This window comes from Perna viridis, chromosome 3, assembly GCF_037379345.1.
Source record: "Perna viridis isolate PV_CMFRI_1.1 ecotype Kerala chromosome 3, ASM3737934v1, whole genome shotgun sequence".
In the NCBI taxonomy this organism is placed as follows: Eukaryota; Metazoa; Mollusca; class Bivalvia; order Mytilida; family Mytilidae; genus Perna; species Perna viridis.
The window spans coordinates 6722947-6746818 of NC_142447.1; the positions used below are offsets into that span (position 1 = coordinate 6722947).

General features: G+C 32.8%; 1 protein-coding gene across 2 annotated transcripts; it reads left to right on the forward strand.

The window, feature by feature from the left end:
• The first annotated feature begins 5998 nt into the window (after positions 1-5998).
• Positions 5999-23221, forward strand: LOC148620827 (DNA cross-link repair 1A protein-like). 2 transcript variants are annotated; one of them, XM_088574657.1, is made up of 11 exons: positions 5999-6109; positions 7709-7991; positions 8556-8657; positions 9329-11146; positions 12022-12155; positions 12675-12793; positions 13413-13556; positions 14162-14307; positions 15979-16133; positions 18021-18162; positions 18505-23221. In XM_088574657.1, exons 1-11 carry the CDS (start codon positions 6059-6061, stop codon positions 18705-18707), a joined length of 3297 nt encoding a protein of 1098 aa, XP_088430783.1. In that variant the 5' UTR covers positions 5999-6058; the 3' UTR covers positions 18708-23221. The 2 variants fall into 2 exon arrangements, with proteins under 2 accessions (XP_088430783.1, XP_088430784.1); XM_088574658.1 differs by having other exon boundaries at positions 6045-6156.
• Positions 23222-23872: the final 651 nt, after the last annotated feature.

Sequence of the window (23872 nt, forward strand, 5' to 3'; positions counted from 1 at the left end):
ATATTCTTGATTAAGACTTCAGTCAGTAAAATTTAAACCAATGCAAAATTTCTTATCCTGGGGTTTGCAAAAAAGAAATACACATTTACAGTAGCCTCAACTCACTCAATTTCAATTTTATACCATTATAGTAGTTACATGTATTTATATGAATCATACTTTGCAAGTGCAATTCTCTTCAATGGGTATTGATGAATATTGTTTGGTTTTATATGAAGAGATGTAGGAATGAAGATACTTATTGCGAGATACTTGTACTTGTATAACTTCTCTAAGTTGAGGTAAAGTTGAGTGTCCTGTCAATCTGATTTAGAGTAGACTTACAGGTACTAATTTTGAATGTAACATTTAGAAGGTCTAATCCATAGGTGAAATTTGAGAAATTGTGTTCCCTTTATGTGAGATATTTGAAGATTTGATTGAAGAATACAAGCACATATTTTCAATTGAAATGTAATTTGAAAATCAAAATCAGACCAAAAATAAAAGATTTAGAAAGATCAGATAAGCTTTACACATTACCATAAATAAACAAAAGTATCTTCTTGGTCACTTGAACTACTGTACCCTAAAAATTAGTACTTGCTCAATCTATTTGAAGTATTTGGAGTAAAGTATTGCTTGAAAAAAAAATTATAGAAATATTTGCTGCAAAATGGCATTTCATCTGCATTTTCACCTCTGAACATATCCTCTCTTTATTTCAACCATTTCATGGCATTTCCATGAAATCTGCATTTTGATCACTGCAACCAAACTAAATGTATTTTCTTAAATCGAATTGTACTCCACAAAAGAAGCCATTTTGAAAATCTTTTTAAATTAATACAATGAAGATTTATTTTAATTCATAGCAGGAAGTGTCAGATTTTAGTTCTGTACTGTTTATCTCCAAAAAAATATCTGGTCTTTCCTGATGAAATGTTAGTAGACAGCAATTTTTTCCAATGGTATAATGGTTTCGCCCTGTCGTCGTCGTCGTCCCATGTTTAATTTACGATAGCTTGTGTAAAACGTTAACTGATTGAATCGTTTTGAATTCTTTTTCCCATTGTTCCTATATAGGGGCTAAAATGGGAAATGGGTGTTAACATCAGAATTGATAGAAATAGTATATTATTGATCCGATTCTGGTTATTTGGATGTCAATGTGTTCCTTTTGAAATTCTGTTTAAAAGTTCCATACATGGTATTTTTTTTTGGAATGCAAGGAGTACGGAATGGGGTCAGGCCTCTTAAAAAATAACTTCATAATTTTTTGTCCGAAATTGAAATTGTGTTGTCATACCTTATGAAAATGCCTGCCTGCATTTTTAAATCGGATTTCAGATATCTTGTGTATTTTTTTTTTCTTTTCTTTTCTTTTCTTTTCTTTTGTTTTTGTTTTTTTTTCTTCTTCAGTTGGAGGTGGGTTAAAAGGGTTCTAATGGCCTATTTTGGAAAAGAAAATCAGTAGATCAAAATCCCTGTGTGCAATTGCAATGAAATTTCAGATATCTCTTACGGTTTTCCAGGGTCTAAAATCATCTTTATTATATTTGGTCTGATTTTGAAATATTTCCTGCATTTTTTAACATATTTACATCTGCCGCGTTTTTTTAGTTACAGGGATCAAAGGCAGAGGTCTTATTATCCCCCTTAAAGCAGCACTTTTTTCACCTTTAATTTATTTTCAAATTTTATGCTATATTTTGTCTAAACCAGTTGTGTCCCTCGTGAACTGTGAGTTCCTATGCTTAAGTGTGTCACACATGCTCCAAATGAACGTAGTTCAACATGAACATGCTGCAGTCGTATTCAAATGTGCTGCGTAGCTTTTTATTAGTAACTGGAACCCAATAACAGGTGAATTAATCTTAACAAAGTTTGCATAAACATATTTGAAATATTATACTTAAAACATTAATTACATTTTTCTTCTGCAACCCAATAAACCAAATCTATGCCGTGAGTTGCTCTTAAATATGTTTGCATAAACAAGTTTTACTATAAAAAAAAAAAAGCAGTACAAAATCACAAGGACTTGCTGGTCAAAGAGTAGGTCTCATCGTTTTCTAGACATAAGCAATTCTCGTCAATTTGATCACCAAAATTTTATTCCTCAATGAAAAATATTAGCAATCCATTAGACGTTTTTCCTTGAACTTTTGACATGACCCTATTTCACAGGAGAGGCAAAAAATCGGTTGGCAAGAATTACTTGCCGAAGAGCAAGTACACCTTGACCATAAATCCATAAAATTGTCAAAAATTCGACTGAAATGCCATTTTAACGATCCATGGCCGTGTTTTTTTTAGTGTATGGTCATGGGGAGTAAATGCAAAAAATCGTTAAAATGACATTTTAATCGAATTGATTAGAGTAATCAAGTTAACCAAGATTCTAGCGGAAATCAAAAGAATGTAATCCAGTTACTCCAGCAATGCTAGATTGTCTTGCAAGCTATTTTCTGACTTGGTGCCATCCTAACCTCTAGCATCTGACATGTTGAAAGCCACAGCAAATATGAATTATCTAAACATGCGTTTTAAAATATTTTAAGTCTTATTTATTTAAAGGGTATGGAAGAAATGAATTCCAACCTCTTAAGTTGTAGGAGTATACTCCAGTGACAAAGACCAGGCAAGGAAAACAGACAAACACAACAAAGAACATAAAGTAACTAAAATAATACAAAGTAACAGAAGTAAATAAGCAACTTATACGGGGCGCCGAATGGGACTCTTGTGGTTTTGTTCAACAAAATTGATTACAGATTAACAAAATTTATAACATACTCATTTTCAATTTTGTGTCGCAAAAATCAATCTGTGAGACAAAAGCCAATTAAGTTACACAAAAATCAATTTGTGTCACGAAATTCAATTTTTTCACAAATGTCAATTTTGTATGCAAATTAATTTACAGCATACTTTGGATATGCAAATGAATTCTCTCATCACGATTTTGTCAGAAGGTATCTCATCGGATATAGTAACCGCTGGTCTCGCAGACGCTGGTTTTCGATTACTTCGGGCAAGGACATTATTATTATATGGGTGATGAGCTGTTGTGCAAAAGTAAGTTATATCTAATGAAGTATTACTTTTGCAGAATAACGCATCAACCATATGATATTCCCTTGCTCGAAGTAATTGGAAACCTGCGAGACCCGCGGTTATTACATCCAATGAGAGACTTTCTTACAAAAATCGTAATGAGAGAGAATTCATTTGCATATCCAAAGGATTAATTCTGTAAAGTAATTTGCATACAAAATTGAATTTTGTCTCCCAAATTTGAATTATGTTTAAAAAAATGAATTTCGTCATTACAAAATTAGTTTTGTACGACAAAAATAATTTTGTGATGACGGAATTCAATTTTGTGTATACATAGAAAAACTATGAAACGTTGAAAAACTGTTTTCATGGTGCAGATCTAGCGCGATACAAAAAGCCTGCGTAGTTAGGCAAAATCTGGCATAACGTATGAGTTGATATGGAAACTCCATACGCAAGTACTGAAGGGATGTTGCCACTGATGAAAGGAAATTTGACAAATCTGAATGAAAAGTCATCACGTTTGTCGTCACGTTTGGTCAATAGTTTTCCTTTATCGTCGATCTTTAAGTGAATGACAAGATATACGGCTGACTTCACTGTGTCTGTAGTATCCTTTATCAAAAGTCTTTGGGGTAGTTGCGATGTATCAAATTCCCGAAACTAGGATTGTATAACGATAATACGTCATCTAAACTTAGCGGAAACTTAGATTTAAGGACCTGGCTAAACGATGTTCTTGCTTATGAATCAGATCAGTTATAAAGTCAACCTAATAAGAGTGACGGAATAGGTCAGCAAGTTGAGGAGCACAATTTGTTCCCATTGGAATGCCGACCGTTTGTTAAAAACCACACTGGACAAATATGTTGTCGATAAAAAATTTCAGCATTAATTTTGAAAACGTCATCTGTATATTAGGAAGATGATTTGGAATTATTTTTTACAAAGTGTGATGAATCTCTACCAAGAACTATATATTTGTATCTAGGTGTACCATCTCTTTTATGGAAAACACAATGTATAATATTTTGAAGTCTGGATTTCAACTTTGTATAGGGAATAGAAGTATAAAATATTGAAAAATCATAGGTTCAAATGCTTTTATATTCTGATAATAATCTTGAATTGAGGGTCTCCAGAAGATCTTTTGAATTTTTCAGATCGATCAACATTGATTTAATACCACTACGGGAGTAACAAGTATTGTAGTAGGACTGGAGACCCTCTTTGACAGCTGTGAGTATAGAAGTTAAAAGTTTTGAAAGAAGTTTGGTGGTACATTTTGCATATCCAGCTATGTTGCGTAGTTTGAATTGTTTCTTATAGACTTTAGAAATCCAGTACATAGACGGTTAATCATAATCATCGTCTTTGGTAGAGAGACCAAAAGAGGATAGCACAAATTTATGGTTATCCATTATCTCTTCTTTGGAGAGTGTAGTGGTAGTATAGGTTTTATCACTACTACTATTTTCTACGTCTACCTCTGATATGAAACATTGGATGTAATACGTTTTGCGGACAAAAACAATGCATGCTGTTTTGGGCCTTGTCTGCTGGTACGACAACATATTTGTCATGCATAGTAGACAATGTTTTGGCTTCATCGGGTCTTTGAAAACTACGTAGCATTGACGCTCATAGACCTACTTAAAACTTTCATACGTTTCAAAATTAAGGACCTCATGGCCTTTACCTACTCTGACAGAGAATCAACGTCTTCTTGTTCTCGTTTTATCCATTTTCTTGCGTAGTCCTACACGGCATCCATATAAGAACTTTAAAGTTGTAATTCCAATTTATGGAGAGTAGTTCACGGTACTTGGGACAAATTTGTTTTCGATTATACTTAAATCTTCCGTAATGACGTGACTGGAAGGACTCATTTAAATGGAGAGAGTTTTGGCAAGAACGGTCAGGTGGTTAAGCCTTGAAGTCCTCAGTATCGAGGTTCTGCAATAGCCTTTTATAATTGAAATAATTGAAATAATTTATGTTTTTATAATTGAAAATTTTGGATGCAATAGGTCAAATATAGGAATATGAAATAATCAGTATTGATTTGTCCTTGAAATATAAGGGAATTTTGATTTTTAACCTCTTACACAAACTGGTTTAAAGAGTCTGGGGAAACCAATATCCAAAATGATGGCAACAAGTATGTATATTGATGAGGTAGGTTCAGAAACAGGAGTGTCAAAGACTTGTTTTGTAAAGGGAGTGTAGTAGAGTAAGAGATAGAGTATAGTCCGAATGTGATGAAGTCCAAGAGGTTTATGTATGAAAGCAAGAAGATCATCTATATATATATATATATATATATATATATATATATATATATATATATATATATATATATATATATATATATATATATATATGGAGACATCATGCATCTTAGGTGACGTATAGTGCCCATGACTTATCCGTCTTGATTTTTTTGTCAAATAAATTCATCACATTTATGTTATTGTTATGCTGGCTTGAATGGTTTCCTTTCCTCTTGATGTTGTCATCACATCCGTAAGGTATTGCAATACCTAGTCTCCGTATCCAGTATTCTTCTCTTTCTCTACGATAGCTTTTACTAGAGGGTCGTTCTTTTTTTTCAAGAATACGAACTTTCATAGAGAGGATTGAATGATCTTATTGATTAAAATGTTGATAAGCTGTTGGGAATTTGAAGGTATATTTCCCGAATGATGACTGTACATTCGTTTTTTTAATCGTCCTTGTGTTTCGACATACACTAAACCACATAAGTTGCATACTAATCCATGGATTAAGTTTGTCGATTTGCAACTTTAGTCATCGCGAGTTCTTGTGTGAAAGGTTTTGTTCGTTAAATCCCGACCCTAAGTACCCGTGTTCAGATTATGCTGTTTCACCAGGATTACTGGACAAATGGTTACGGGTTCGGCACGGAATGCTGGGTTTTATAATAATTAGTGTAACCGGAAGCTGGTGTAGCGGGAGTTGCAAAATCTTCTTTTAGACTTTGTTGTCTTGCATAATGTTTGACGATGAAGAAGACGATTTCCAACCTTTAATCAAGAAGAAAAAGGTAATTTTAGTTTGAGGATAAAGTGTACTTCATTAGTTCACTAAATAGTATGCATTTTCTACTATTTTTTTTTACAACTGACATGATTGACCACACTGGCACACTGTCACTGGTACAGTGTCAGTGTAGTCAGCAAAAAACCAAACAAACAGAAAAAAAAGGAACAAAAATTTCACTCAACTTAGGTGTATCTCAATGTTAGCGTATGATGATATTTGATATACATGTGTTTACTGCTTTCTGAGTTTTTTTTTTATCCTGGTGCAATTACAAATTCAGATTTTTTGTAATTAAGAACATGGGCAGGGTGGTTAAGGCAGTGGAGTTGAAGTTTAGAGCTTGATCTGGCGGTCGGTTTAAGTCCTACATGTGTTCAGGTTTCCAGGCATATACCCTTGCCTGTAGTTTCACTGATTTTCCAGCCTGGAAGTGGAATATCAGGCTTTTCTCTCCGACCAGCCTGGCGACCATGAGAGAAGCTTGCATTAGCCAAATGCTGTACAGATCTTATGTTAGTTGCTGTGTACATACATACATGCATTATCACAGATGTTAAAAAAAATTACCTTTTCCTTGTGCATCTTATTTGTTACTTATTTGGAATGTTGAAAAAATGAATCTATCCTATAATTTTGAAATTTGTTAGCACTTACATTGTATTTAAAAATAAAGCAAATTCAATCATATACTCTATATAAGTGAATATGTAATATATTACTATATAATTATTTAGCATTGTACATAAACAAAATTGTATAGCCCTGTGCAGGTCCAGGTGTTAAAAGAATAGGCCTGCAGCAGCGCTAAGCTTGTCGTAAAAGCCGACTAAATAGTGCTCAGAATCCTAGTCTGGGGGCTAGGTGCTCTGCCCACAGGGCAACTGGGATGTGTGCCCCAGGTGGTGGAATGGGGTACCCCTGACGTGTTACATGCTGGGGTTGTCAGACTATAATACGGAAAACCTGACCACAAACCTTAGTGGTGCTCCGTGTTTTTAAAAAACCCTACTGTGGTATTCTCCCGGAGTAGGAACCATAGGGCTCCACCACAGGAGACTAAATTGGCTGACCCTTCCCACCTCTCCCTATTTCTAGTGGCAATCAAAATTTCTCAACCCATTATCCTTGTCTCCCATCCCATTTTTCATTTCATCATCATTTCCTGTTCATTTTATCATCCACTTCATGTTCATCGCCTGAATATAGCTGAAATATTGTTGCTTGGGTGTTAAACCCCAACAATCAAACAAACGAAACTGTATACATGTAGTTTTATGATAATTAAGATTTTTTTAAATTGTAAATAAATAAAAAGTTGTGATGATATTAAATTGTTATTTCACAGATCAATTTTCATTTTTTATAAACGAAACTCTAATCACAGGAAGCCTGTGATATCATGGGGGCAATCAAGGTATTTGTGATTTGAATATTAATCAAAAGAACATAATTCAGGGATTAAGACGAAGAAATATTTAAATAATTAAAATAACAAGCACTTAGAAACAAAGTCAGTAAGCAGCCTAGACTCAACTAAGAACTGGAGATCATTCCAGTCCTGTTGTCGGGGAAATTATATCCTATGTTGATTTTTAATTAGGATAAAGAAAGTGCTGATGAGAAAGCAAGAACAACAAAAAAGACTGCAACAAAGAAAGGAAAACCAGGGAAACCTGTGAAAACAGAAGATGAAGACAACAAAAAAAAACAGAAATCTATTTCTAAGCCAAAACGAAAAACTCCAAAGAGGAAAACGCCCTTAAAAGATAGGAAGAAATATGATGGCTTTTGTCCTCGTTGTCAAATGCCTTATGCATTGTTTGTGATAGAAACACCAACTTGGCATGAAGCAGAATGTTTTGAAAGTTATCGTCCTGAATTAGGTAGTAATGTTAGTTGTTCAAGTACATACATTGTACAGCAGCTTAGCCCAAGGAAAAAAAAAATGTTACTTCAAATTGAAAAGTTCATGTTAATGTGAAATAAACAACATGATGTACAGGTACATTTGTAATCATTACATTTATAAATATTTATGGCTAATATAATTCACCATGTTTTCCCAAAACTTTGAAAACTAAATTTGCAACTTTGGTATTGAATTAATAGTGAACTTTCTGTAAATTTACATAAAATTTATTCTAATAATTACACTTGTCCTGACACATTATTTTTAATATATTACATGTACATGTGTTGTCAGTGTACAATGTATCTACTAAAATTAAAAAAAAAAAAAACTCAAAATACAAATGATCTGTTAAAAAAAATAGTAGACAGAATTAATTGTTGAAATGAAAATAGTCATGCATAATATTGGTGGGGGTATGGTAATTTTCTGTGGTTAGATAAGGAAAGCCAAAAAGTGAAGCAAACAATCATTTATTTTGGCCTGAAAATCCTTCGTTATTAAAACTGATAAAATAGTGTTTTTAATGTCTATTTAGAATGTCCAGATGGTATTGATTGTGACTGCACCATACAGAAACATTACTACAGATACAGTCACATACAACTGGCAAAGAAAAGACAGGTTGTTGATGATGCAGGTATGGTATAAAATGACAGTGATACTAGAAATTTGTGTTGTCTGATCTCTCAAAATCTCATGAGGAGATTAAATGTTTTAGGAAGCAAATTCCAGTTTGTCCAAACTTTATCCTGGAGGTCATTATTAGAACTGTCTGATTTTGAGCAATGTCATATTTAGGTATCATTATTACAGTTTTATTTTGATAAATGTTACTATTATTAGAACAGATGTATATTGTACTTCTGAGATACATGGAATCATGAGCCATGTGAGATTTCTATTATTTTTTTTTTTGCTATTTGGAGTCCAGTAGCCATAGAATGGCAGTTTTTACCTGTGTCACCAAAGGTGAACACAGATTAGGTAGCTGCTTGACTCTGTCCATCCATTAGGCTTAGGGGGTACCTACAAAACATACTTTGTGTAATCTGTAGCTCAAAAAGTAGTGAACCAATATTAATAAAACTTTGCACAGTGCTAACATATATATTACAGATATGCACCTTTTATTATTGAGAAATTTGATAAATATTTCATACATTCTTAGCATGTCAAATGAAGGCCATTTTTTAAGAAACATGTAACCCACACTATATAGAAATATATGATGGTGAAACAGGTCCAGACATGTATAGGTCTTGTTAATACAAATGCAGTTTTGAATTCAGAAATAGCAACTTATTTCAGACCAACAAAAGAAAAGCAAACAAAGGCTGATGTATGGTGATTACAAAGAAGTGGGTACAAACAAAACAGATACCATTCTAGTTGATGATTCTGATGAACATAGTGACACTAATCAGACAGTTATACCAGACACTATACCAAATACTCATAAAAGAGAAATTCTACCTTTAAGTACAGATGCCTTATCCCCCTCAAATACCTCTCAAATATCATCTAATAATGACCCACAAATGGTACTCTGGCCAAAAGTGTTTGTCTCTAAAAATTCGAAAGAATCTGATGAAATTTCTTCAAGTCTGCCATCAATTGAATCTCAAAGTGTTCATGAAAATTTAAGCCCAAGAGATTATTGTAATTATATGGAAGATGCCTTTGAAGAGGCTGCATTTTGTACTGGGAACAGTGAAGATGGAACTTATGAAGGAAGACAGGATTGTGAGCTTCAGGCTAGTTGCAGTATTGAGTCTGAAAAGGACCTTGTTGAAAGTTTTTTAAATGATGAGTCTAGTCGTAGTGGATTGCTGTATGATGACATTGGGGAAGCATCTGCACTAAGTGGTAAATCAGTATCTGACGTAGATGCAAGTGAAGAGAGCAATTCGAAGTGCACTATGGACAATTGTAGCGAAAAAGCAAGCATTGACAGAACTGAATCTTTATATAAAAATGATGCAAGTTGTTTTTCACAAACTTGCAGACACTGTGGTAAAATGTATACATTCAAGCATGTCTGTGATGAGAACTTTAAGCACTCTGATGATTCAGAGTTAATGAAATTGGGCATTAATCTCCATGGTAACAAAGTGAGTAAAGAAGATTCTAAAGGTTCAAAACTGTCTAAAAACTTTGCAGTTGATGATCAGGAAGAAGAAATAAAATCAGTGTCCAATTTTGATGATGATAGTAATTCAAGGTCATTCTTTGTTAATTATAGAATGAAGAAAGACTTAGAGGCCAGGGATAAGTGCCATGCATGTCAGTTAAAATTATCCGGTAGAATTGTTGTTTCTTATGTAGATTTTATGGACTATGCTCAGAAAAACTCTAATTTTATAAATGGTGAAAAGGGTATTAGTTTAATTGACATATCAAGTAAAAAAGTTGAACTCTGTGAGCCATGTGGTAACAAGGTTAAAGAATCAAAGTATTTGAATGATGAGGAAACACATTTCCAGTGTAACAATGATACTGGAGAAGAATGTATCACTGATGGCACAGCTCATACTGTCCCATTGAGTCAGCAATCTATAAGCCTTGAATGTGATAGGAAATTTTCGTCTTCTCAAGGTTCAAACATATCTGATTCTACAACTGGGTCTGGTGTATCTGGCTCGGCTAAAAAGAAAAGAGCTAGGAATAAGAAAGGGCAAATAAATGAAGGCAAAACGGTGAATAACCATTCAGATACAGGTTTGTCTAAGCAGACTTCATTGTTGTCATTTTTCTCTGGAGGTGCTAAAAACTCAAATGGAGAAGAGAAATGTGTTAAAAGTGGAACTGATGGCTTAGTCAAGAACAGAAGTTCAGAGAGACCTGAATCTTTGAATCAGAAAAATATTTCATCTAAACTGACTAAAATTAAATCGGTGAATGATGTCCTAATGTTTTCTAAAAAATCTTATGATCCTTCAATTAATGAGACAAGTTCTTCCTCAAAATCATCATTAGTTAAAAGTGCATCCGATGAGTCAATAAACAAAAGTCTGACTTTAAAGAGAAGATGGAACAACAAAGATGAGAATGATGAGTGTAGCAGTACAATTGGTGACAAAGGGAAAAAACCCATGAGAAGTTGCCCATTTTACAAGAAAATCCCAGGTATGTTTTATTCAGCATTAGAATTAAAATAGCATTGAACATTGTATCAAATTGTACTTCCTGTCCATAGGATTTAGTGTGGATTATCTCCCCTCATTTTTTTTTAAATAAATCAACATGTACCAATACTTTCAGTCAAACTTTAATTTGATCTTTTGTCAATTTGTACCATAATCTCCTAAATCCAAAAATTCACTACAGTTTTTTTTTTATTATGCCTTTAAGCATAAAGATGAAACTGCCAAGATAACTACTTTAGTAATTTTAATTTTAGATCATCTACACTTTCATGTTTCAACAGAAGTCTTGTGGAATTCTGCATGGACAAATTTTCATTTTTCTGCTTTAAAAGTTTCTTTGAATGATCCTAGAAATCATTTAATGCTGTAATGGTTTGTTCTGACTATTTCACTTTGTGTTAATAATTTTAGTTTAAAATGAAGAAACTAAATCAATACAATTTGACATAGTAATCAGGTACTAAAGATATAACAATTTTCTTTGGCAATGTTGTTGGAAATAGTGTCGATGGTATAAATGCCAACACTGTAAGTTCCTACAAATCAATTATTGCTTGACAGATTTTTAAATTTTCATCTTAGGCCAAAAAAAAAAATTAATAATAGTCTTGTTTCCTGCTACCAGCAAGAGGAGAATAGGGTAGGTAGAGAAATTATTTTGTTTTTCAAAAACAGTTTACATTGAGCTAATGGTGAAACAATCTGGACTTTAACAGTGCTAGAATCAAAATGGCCATAAAGTGTTTAGGGTAGGTACACAATACTAGGGTAGGTAGAGTACCAGGAAACAGACATACATGTACATGTATTATTTTTTGGTGTTATATTATATATGTATAATTTATATGTCTTCAGATACAGGGTTTACTGTGGATGCCTTTTGTTATGGTGAAGTGCCTGGCTGTAAAGCTTACTTTCTTTCACATTTCCACTATGACCATTATAGAGGACTTACCAAGAAATTTAACCAACCAATATATTGCAGCCAGGTTGGTGTGCATGTACATGTAGATAACTAAATGTACTTTTAGCCTTTGTTTCCTGGTTAAATGATATCATGAAATTTTTGTCATGTCTTTTAGAATGGTTTTATTCAAAATGTCATTGAGGAAATTTAATTAATAGCAGTGTTCTCCCCATGAACTTAGAAAGAACAGCACTTTCTGTTTTTTTTTCTCCAAAATTATAGCACAATCCAGGTACCATAAAATTACTACATGTATTAGATACGTGTAGCACAATGTTAAAAAATAAAGCTCTACTGATTATAACACTTCAATGTTAAAAATTAAAGCACTCCAAAACACTTCAATGTTAGATATGAAAACACTACAAAAGACAATACTTCAATAATAGAAATTTAAAGCACGCCAAAGCACAACACTTCAGTGTTAGATATGAAAACACTACAAAAGACAACACTTCAATGTTAAAAATTTAAACACTAAAAAGTACATTGAACACTGCAATGCCCAACTGTTTGAATTTTCATCTTTGCTTATTGACAGGTTACTGGAAACTTGATTAAATCCAAGATCAATATTAGACCAAACATTGTCCATTGTTTACCTCTTGATGTTCCTTGTAAAGTAGAAGATACTGAAGTCACACTTCTGGATGCTAATCAGTATGCTTGATTTTATGTCTTATTTTGTTTTTGCAGTACATGGTGTTATTTTAGTGACATTATAGTTCATGTTTACCAAACATTTTGACCATTAAGATAGTATCATGTGGTTAATGACATAAAAACAGTTGCAGGAAGAGATCCATTTTCTCCCTGACTATGAATAAGGGTAACAAAAAAATTCACAAATACTAATCCAATCCGTAATCAAGTCCCATCCAATTTCCAAAATAATCTGACAAAATAGATGCTACATCACCAAAGTATCCAATACCACAATGGTCCTGACTTGATTTGTGAATACACTTACACTTGTCGTTGTTTACAGTAATCTCTATGTTTTCATTCACTTGTAATAGAAAATCATCAGTATTTCACTTGTTTTGATCCACTCATAAAAAAGACAGATTTTGTTGTACTTGTGACCAGTTGTGGAGGAAGTACAGTATCTTTGTAAGGTATTGACTCATTTTGGAACCTAATTTTCTTTTTTTTTTTTTTTTTAACCAAAATGTATGTAAAATGCAGTCTTTTCAATAACCCAATTGTCTAGTAGTCAAATATGGTTATAGCCTTAGGATCTAAAGATGAAGACTGAAAATGACCTTTATTTTTACAGTTGTCCAGGATCTGTTCTGTTTCTGTTCAGGACTAAATCAGGGAAGACAATTCTGCATACAGGAGACTTTAGGGCAGATCCATCCATGGAAATGGTTCCCTGTTTACAGAATGTTTCCATTCATCAGCTGTATCTTGATACAACGTAAGGTTAAGCTGAGTAGCAGAATTTTAATAGTGATGCTCTTATCCAATAATTTTTACAGGAGCCAGGACTTCTTAAAACATAGTATTTATCACTAGTTTTTTGCTATTTTGGCAGGGCAGAAAAAGACAAGATAATTAGAACATGTGAAAGCTTTTTATTTTACAATTAAATATTTATGTTTTTTCCAAAACTTTGAAAATTAATAGTTCTGAGTGTGTGTATTTAAAAAGTACTAGAAAAGGAACAGCCTAATAAATTGATGTGTATACAATTTTTCAATGGGAAATAAAGTTCACAAGTATTAACTGTAAAAGATAGTATCTTCTTAAAAAAAAATAACAATAAAAATATATTTTTAAAGATTTTTTATGCCCTAGGTCATACTGATATAGTTCAGTGTTGTTGATTTGACAGTCACATCAACTTATCATGTGACTTGTGCCGAAGCTTTTTTTTTATGGATGATCATAATGAAACTTGATATAAACATACAATGTTCACATAATGTTATAAATACAGAAGTATGTTATCTTCATTCCAATCAGAAGTGGTTGAAGGAAGCATCATTGATGTGAATTGCATGTTTTTTTTTTCTTTTCCAGGTATTGTGATCAAAAGTATGCTTTTCCACCACAAAATTTAGTGATAGACTTTGGTGTTACATTGGTTGAAAAATTTTTGGCTGAGAAACCAAATACCTTAGTAGTTTGTGGATCATACAACATTGGAAAGGAGAGAATATTTACTGGTTTGTATCTGCTAAATGCTTCATTTAACCAAATTTTTTCCAGTATTGTAAAATGGGGAAAATATTGCACAAGATATTAGTGAACATAATTGTATTTTACATCATTGTTATTGGATTAGTTTCATTTATATTGTTAATGGCAATTTGGTCTGAACCTAGGACTCCCGTATTTGTGGTACTGATAAAAATATATATAAATTTTCAGGTTATAAGGGTATTAGGACTGTATACACATAGCCTGGACCGTACCGTGAAAGTACTTTAATTTGTGGATGGATTAGGGAAGAAACACAAGTTCCTGGATGCTTGAATTCGTGAGATTCTCCTGTTTGTTGGGAATCAAATTTAGTGGTTTGGCCTTCCCACGAAAACCACGAAAATTGGTGCCCCACGAATAATAGTACTTTCACAGAATACATGTACATATTTTATGATTACTACCTGTATGGCCTGACTATTATGAAAATGTATTGTTATTCATTTTTTTACCACCATATTTTTATCTCTGTAATTGTTTGAAGTTTAAAATCAAATTTGTAAATATTTTTGAATCAATTACCAATTTTGCCAAAATATTCAAACATGGTCAAGTTACCAGCTAGTTAACCTCTGATCATAAGTGTACAGTCAGAACATATGTTAATTGTTATCCCATATACATACGGCCAGAATAATAAAAAATTCTAGATTCTCATTCAGCTTTTCTGAAAAATTTGGACTGGGACTTATTTTATTTTCTAAATTTTTCCTACAGTAACTGTCACTTGTGCTGAAAAACTAGCATTGTTATTATCATTTATTTGTGTTAGGTGATAAATTTTACCAGCACAATTGTATTGGAAGTATATGTGTTTCTACTTCTTTTCATCAATTTTGAATTTTAAATAAGATACTGTTAAACTTTGAATAAAAATATTTTCTACGACTTTATTGACACCTACCGTCGTTTAAATTGTCTTAAATGACTTGCTCATTCGTTTAGCCAAACGGCTTTTCCCTAAACATTGAATTGTTAAATTCTGGTCAGATTTTAATTCTCGGTGCCAATATTTACATTGTAAAAAGTTGGCCATGTTTACAGTGATCGGGTTGCTAGGAGATGTTGTTTACGTTTAAATGGTTTATCCAAAAACCGAAGAACCCAGAATGCATTCGGCGTTATTTCGGATATCTTGGATTTATTTTACACGAACAACATACAATACTGAAAAGTTGATCAAGCAGACGATTGTCACCGGAGTTTGACAGGAACTTACGAACTTTGTTCGTCCTGTAGAAACCAACATGGCAGATATTAGTATGGGATTTTCCCGTAAGGATTTGTTACGCATGATTTAAGCTAATAAGCGACTCGTTGGTACTAACACGTCATGCATATATGCAAACTATCTTCAGATTAAATAAAAGAGAGACAACTCTAGCGTTGTCCCGACGGTTTAAAAAGTAGAGCTTCAATTCAAAAATGTGTTGTGTGTGACGTCGAGTATAAATAATGATTATTATAAGTCAGGTCGGCGGGGATTAGAATCTAGGAAGTTTTTTTATTATGGACTCTAGTTATATGCAAATGATCCAGACAGTTCTTGTACAGGACAAAAATACCTGAGTGATCTGAAACATATATACAGTAGTTGTAAGTTGTAACAGGTTTTCATACCTATGTATTTTCAGCAATTGCAAGGAGATTTGACAGTAAAGTAAGTGTACAGAGGGACAAATATAAAGTACTGGAATGCCTGGAAGATGATGACTTGTCTAAACGACTAACTCTTAATTTTAATGAGTCTTTTCTGCATGTATTACCAATGGGAAAATTAAATGTTCAGGTTTGTAAGCATTAATTATGATAAAGTCTTAATATTGTTACAAAAATAGGGTTTACATCAGTATGTTTATAATGAAGATATATTTTTGATTGCCACTCAGGTTCCTTTTTCTTGTTTGTTCGTGTCCGTCTGAGTGAACTCATGTGTGAAATGGACAATTTAAACATAGTTATATGATTGTACTTGTATTAATGTAGTGGGATTATTATAGGAATGTTTTTTTAGGGTCAAGACAGAGTTCGTTCTCATTGTTGTATCCTTTGTGTCGAGTCATTCCCAGCTTTATTTCATCTATTTATTCATATTTCTCACCTGTCATTAAAATTCATATATTCTGTCAAGAGATATGATTGTTATGGGCTTATTTTCCTGAATTATAAGTTATAGTAGGTCAGTCTTCTTTCTTTTCCATCCTGTTATGTATTTTTCCCCTCGATATTAACCATGTTTGTATTTGGCAGACCAGTAGTAATTAGTTAGGAGAATATAGACTTCTGTGGGAATGCAAAGATTTTATAACCAATCATATCGTTTGGAGGCCTACATGGATAAACCAATGATATTAGCCGAATTCCTGAAAGTGGGCCTAAAATTCCAACAAGTGGGGCAGTTATATATAATCTGTGGGCCGGCGTCCAAAAATCAATCCTGGTAGAATTATTTCCGAGAGCAGTTGGAAATGTTGAGCTCGATTTTGACCACTGAGCGCTACCAGCTTGCCAGGGGAACAACACCTGTGGTACGCCCCTGTATTTTTTAGTAGTAAATATTTTTACTACGACCTAACCTTGACATAACCTATAGAACTTAGCAGCCTGTATCATATTTTGGGGGGACCTCCATTTATACTTTAGCGTTCAGTGGTAGAGTTTTTAACATTATATATTGTATGTATTGAATTATTGACTCCTGAGAGGTTAGTAAATATTATTTATAAGTTGAAACTCTGTTGAGTTGTGTATTAAGAAGTATATGGAAATACCTTCAAAGACCAAGCTACCAGCGAATACCACTTTACTATACACATATACTTGAAATATACCTACACACCTGTGAGGGTGTGACAATATTCTCAGTTTGTTTATGCAATAAATTGTTCAATAACATGAAAAGTTTTCCTCCTCAATTTGTGGTCTAATGGAAGCTTAGTCATTTCGAGTGAGAGGTCATGGATCCATTTGTGTGGTGAAATAGCAATAAGAAATCATTAAGTCTGTACATATTGGTGTTATGGATCTACACTAACAGTAGTCCAATAGTCCTGTGCCACCCTAATTTTGGAGAGGACTACTGAAAGATTTTTCATGGTAGTCCTATGGACTATATAAAGTTTGCCTTATTTTTGGTAAGACCTAAGAAGAGAAGCGTCATTACCATCTGCAGACTACCTGTTTTACCTCTGAAGTAGTCCTGTTAACCACCAAACAAACGTAGTTAGTGTCAAACTCTGGGTATATTCATGTCTGTTAAGCAGTTTTGATTTTGATGAATTTAAACTCTAGTTATTTTACGGAGAGAAAAAAGTACAATATGAACAGTAATTTGCAAATATATTTTAGAGGCACAACTTTCTGTAAAAATCCATTATCACTTTAATCCAAAAATGGAATTTTTTATAATACCAATTTTAAATGATCACAACAAAAATTGAAACGAATTTACTAATGCTTACCAATCGTAAACACAGTAAGTATACTCTTTGTGGCAGACATGTTTTAAAATGGTATTCTGCTTTTTCAAATCTGAATTTTACCATTTGTTTCTTTTTTTACTGTATGTTTACATCCTATTTTGCCAATTTCTGCTTTTTTTCTTGTTCTTTAATTCATGTCTAATATAAATCAATATTTCTGTTCATTTGAAGTAATGTGGGTCCATATTTTTCAGGACCTTCACAACCACAGGATCAGTTTAAACAAGAACTATGACTATGTTTTAGCAATAGAGCCCACTGGTTGGACATACAATGATAAACTACTATCACTGGATCAGATTAAACCTAAGGGATCTAAAGATATCAAAATATATGGTAAGATATTTTTCGATTTTCTTTAAGGCCTTCTTCAGCTCAAATACTGTCCAATCAGATCGTGTGAAATTCAAGATTCGAGGAAGATCTCAATTTCAGATTTTTCACGAAACCCAGGCCTGATCAACTTTTTCTAGTATTTGAAAAAAATGCTTATGTTTACTGTTCAGTGTAATAGGGTAAGAAAAGTACTTAATTTTTAATTTCAACCTTAAAAAAAGGGGACACTTCCATTAATTTCATCTTTGAAAAACATTACTATTCTATGAAATATATTGTATATCAATAAAAATATAATTGACAATTTATTGCCCTGTAAAATACTGTATTACATTGCTACAGGGCTGCCTTATAGTGAACACAGCAGTTTCTTGGAGCTGAAACGATTTGTACAGTTTTTCAGACCGCAGCAAATCTTACCAACAGTCAACAATGGCAATCCAGCTTGTCGTAAGAAGATGGAGAAAATATTCCACTCTTGGTTGACAGATACAAAACCTGACAACAAACCTAAACAAACCAACTTAGGTAGCTGGAAAAAATGACTTTATACTTATGATGAAACTTATGAATAAGAATAATAGGATATTTAGTTGGAAAGAGTGAATAATTAAAATATTATCATGTGTGCCAAAGAATACCTAGATTTAATGAGTGTGTGGAACTTGTTCCGTGCATGAGTTAAATCCTTGAGCATTCTTGGCACCAGTAATCATATTTTGGTTATCACAATAACTAATTAATTATTCTATTTATTGTACATATTTTCTCTATAATTTATTGATATTTTCAACATGAATTTTAAATTCTGTGATTGGTGGACTGATATCAACGTTTGATGTTCTGGCAAGAGAGAGCCCGCAAGTGTAATTAACAAATTGATATCACAGTGAATTATCAAAATGTGTTACACTGGGAACATTTGATAAAATACTGCTAACTATATAATATTTTTTTTTGTATCCCTGCTGCAATTCAGTGGAGGGACTTGTAACTTGGTTGGGGCCATCTGTGTTTCAATCCACCACGAGCATGGGTTTTGTTAGGAGTATGAATTATGTTCACCATATGTGAACTATGTTCTGGATAATATTTAGTAGTATGAAATAATATCCTGATTACAGTGGAAAAAATTTCAAATTATTGATAGATTTTTCACTTTAATATTGTAAGATGATGTTTTAAATCCTAGTTGACTTGAGGTGATGTCTGCAGGCTGATTTGCCTAATTTCATATTTTGCATCAAGTGATTTGCTTCATGTGGTTCAAAGGTTATAGGTTGAATTCATATAGATTACTGTTATGAGGATTATGCCCTCTCTGAAACTTTGATGTACATGTATAAGAACTACCAAAGATGTCACATTTGGACCTGCTTCTGGTTTACAGTCAACAGAATATTTGAACAAGTTTTTTTTGTCATGGAAAAAATACTGATGTACTAATAAGTTGTAATTTATACCACTGTTTTATAAAATAGTTTTTATTGTTAAGTGATTTTAGTGATATCTGTTAACTTATTTTTTTTTTACCAATAAATAGAGCTTGATGATATTTATTTTTTACGACCACAAAATATTGTGATTGTATATTGGTATGCGCTATTGTCATTGTCGGCATCCGTATATTATCAGGACCACAATATCCATATTAATCTGGATCTTGGTAATTGAAAATATTTGGGTCATCACAGTTACAAAAGAGTATGCAGTCATATCAAGGGAACCGAGATTTTAGCGGAAGTCAAACCATTTTAGAACATGTCGCATTGGTGCTATTTGGGATGTTGAAAGTAAGCCAAAACCAGTGACTGAGAATATTTGACAATTAACGACTTTGAAGACTTCAGTCTTTGATTTGTATGATTTTACACTCCAAAAAATCCACTTCTTTATTTTTGGTCTAATTTTGTAAATTTTTATTTGAATTTGAAATTTTGTGCAATATAGTGTCAAAACCAGTTGTTGTGTCCATATTGTAACTCCCTATGTTTTAGTGTGTCAAAAACTAATATTGTGTCCACACTGTTCAGGGTTTGATCACTTCAGTCATCATGCTGCACTCTAAACACTTCTTTATTTAGAAACTAAAAGAACAGGGTATTGTAAAATTTTGTAAGATTTAGGGAATATTATATTTTTATCAGTGTTATCATAAGTTTTTGTGTTGTCATTTTATAGACATATTAATGTACATCTATCTACTTATCTATATAACTTTGTAGGATTTGAATCATTTTGATATTTCAAATGATGAAAGAACTTTTCTCTTGTATATCATTGTTTTTTTTTTTCTTGCTGAATTCTTTGAGTTTTAAATGTAAAAATAGGGATAATGTTAAGTGCTTTAGATAATTATTTTTCTCTTGAACACTTATATCAAATTGAAGATTTCCTGTCATGTTACAGTTTTATTTGTGCCTCCATTTCAAAAAGTCCTAGATTTTGTAATTTTTTCACCAAGGTCTATGCACTTTGTAGTTTGAGTGATAAGTTTTGAAGTCATATTAGTACTGGTAAATGAGGATATGTGCTGTATTGCATACCATGGCATACGTCATCTAGATGATTCAATACTAGTATCTGACATAGTGTGTTAGTTAATACTATAGTGTTATTAAATGGGTATTTTCATACGAAGCCTGTATTATGTCCGAGGCAGTTGTATTGGGTCGAGGTCAGCTGTATAGGCCCGAGGCAACGCCGAGGGTCTATACAGATGATCGAGACCCAATACGACTGTACGAGGACATAATACAGGTTTCGTGTGAAAATACCCATTTCATGACACCTTTATTAACTGATTACTTAAAATGACTGCCATTAGTTCGTATTTATTCATACAGAGGACATAATACAGGCTTTGTATGAAAATACCCATTTCATGACACCTATATTAACTGATAACTTAAAATTATTGTCATTTATGTCATCCTTTTCAGCTCCGGAATCACTAACATTATTGACAGGATTAGTAATGTCAACAGCCTCGAACTGTGCCTGTGGCTGTGGCAGTGGGACATCAATCTCGTAAATCGTACACCCTTTTTCAGATTCCCCGGCGAGAGCCGTTGCCAGTGCTAACATTTCATCATTTTCTGCCAATGTTTCATATCTCATGATATCATGTGCCAATACCTCCAGCATATCCTCGCCACTCTTTTGCTTTTCGATCTGACATTCTTTCTGGTGCAGCCATGTTCATTGTTTGTTTATCGTCTGCAAAACTATAGTCTGTTACAGAAAATTACACTTGACTATAGTTCATTTCGTATTTGTACGTTTCCGGAAATAGCCAAATTTGCCCGACTTTAATACAGGACATTGCCCTGTATAAATTCGGGTGTAATAAATCCATGCAACTTCCTGTTATATTAAATGGGCAATTTGCACTGTATTTTAAGTAATCAGTTAATAAAAAGCAGTGTCAGTATGATTGTTTAAAAGTAAATGAAATGAATACCAAAGAATTTTTAATATAATCAAAAAAAAAAGTGATTTTATGTCTTATTTTTACACATCATTGAATATGTATACATGTTCATGCAAATATAGATTGTTTGTTTAGTAAGCCAGTATGTACAATGCAAGCTGTGGGTGTGTTAGATGGATATTGTGTATATACTGTTAAGAATATTAGTAAATAAGAAACACAAATTGTTAAAGTAATTTATTTAATCTATGTTATGACAATGAAACTATCTATTTATGAGTCTGTAGACTAATGTTTATGTGAAGAATGATGCCTCTGGTAGATCTAAATGTAACTTTGATGGGATGGCCTTGTAAAAAAATAGCATTTTTTTGTCTTGATGAAAGCTTTTCAAAATATTCACAATCACCAATTTTCTACTTGCATTTTGTGTATAAAACCTTTACCTCAGGAAAGATTGATGAGTTAGTCAAAAGGGGCATTCCATTGAAACTATTGGAGTTATACTAAGCAAATGACTTTGACAGCGTATTGCTGTTCAGCCAATTAGTATTTCATTTGCACCAAAAACAATCTTTCATTTGTGCCACAAACCATACTTCATCTGTGCAAATTACTGGTGAATTTAATATATAGTGATACTTTTTATATCATTTTACTTGTACCTCTACTCATTGCCAGCATTATCAGTTACCCTGCTGTACAGGGAGATGGGAGTAGGATTTTGAGCCAGAGAAGTCATTTAATGTTGAAATGGTCAAGACACTAAAATAGCATTTACAGCTTAAAACAGTCAATGTAGTCATCCTAAAATCATCATAAAAGCCCTATACAAGTTTGTTTACTACAATATAAACTAGCAATCACTTTACATGTCTGTTCTGGCACCAAATCTGTAAGCAATGGTCCTATGTAATTTATTCTTGGCATGTAATTTCTCCTCGTTGAAACATGCCATACTTCTCTAGAAGCTAGTCCGTTTTTTCCTTTTTGTATTGCCTCACTGCATTGTATCTATAGATCTAATTTTGATGTAAGTTGATGTATGAATTTTCTTTATTATATCTATATAAATGTACAAATGTGGATGGTTTTTTATAAACTGTTCATTAGAATGACTCTATTTTGTCATTTGAAATGCTCAGATGGAGCTGCAGTCAAAAAAGATGGTGGATATCTAGATTCTGGTACTATGTAAGTTTGCAAAACATAATCTGCAAATTTTATGCATTTTTTGTCTGATGGAGCCTCCCTCATATCCTCAGTTTTTAAAACATTCCTCAATCAGGCAGTAAATATGGTAACCCCAAAAATTGTGATTACTTGAAACATTATTTATCTGCCTTTACCTTACGATAACCATGAAAATAATGCAAATTAAATAATTAGTCTTTTGCACAAATGAAAGAGTAAATATTTCAAAACTTGTTGCTAAATCACAATGTCTGATTTTCAGGATAATTAATCTCATAATTAACAATGATAAAAACACCTTATAAATTAAATTACAAAGAAGTGACTGAAGTTGATATGTTAAGTTATTCAGATTTTTCTTGCTGTTAACAATGTATGTGTAAAGCATTTATAGAACAATTTCTATTTGTTTATTAAAAAATATTTTTTTAATCTTGATATTATTTATTTCTATTTCAATAAGCAACTTAGGTCAACTATTTTACTATGAGTTTTTAATCTGGTCTTCCTATTCGTTGTGTTTTATATTGGAATCATTTTATTCATCAATCTGTCTGCCATTCCCTCTGTTCATCTATCCGAATTTTGTCAAAAATTATCTAGGCTCCCAATGGATGGAGTGAATCAAAATTTGGTGTGTAGCTTAATATAGACAGGGCATATGTTGTAATCCATTTTGGGTGCTGTTCAATATTAACTTCCTGTTTGCTTGGACTTTTCCATTTCTCATTATATGGGATGATAGATAAATTTCATAGCAAAAATCTCATCTCCCAATGGATGGATTGATTTCAAATTTAGTGTGTTGCTTTATATAGATAGAGCATTTGTTGTTAGCTATTTCTGGTGCCGTATAAGTGGAATAGACGAAGCGCTACAAGGCATGTACCTTATGTTTGCTTCTGTTTTCTTTATACTTTCCTTTGAAAGAGTAATCAAGTAACCAAGGTTATAGAGGTAATCAAAAGAATGTAATCCAGGGACAAAGACCAGACATGGAAAACAGACATACACAACAAAGAACATAAAGTAACTAAATGATACATACGAAGTACACGTAACAAAAGCTAATGAGCAACACGG

Coding starts and splice junctions, on each gene's coding strand:
- LOC148620827 (XM_088574657.1), top strand. CDS start 6,059: ATGTTTGACGATGAAGAAGACGATTTCCAACCTTTAATCAAGAAGAAA. Junction 11,147..12,021: donor ATTTTACAAGAAAATCCCAG/GTATGTTTTATT, acceptor ATATGTCTTCAG/ATACAGGGTTTACTGTGGAT. Junction 14,308..15,978: donor AAAGGAGAGAATATTTACTG/GTTTGTATCTGC, acceptor ATGTATTTTCAG/CAATTGCAAGGAGATTTGAC.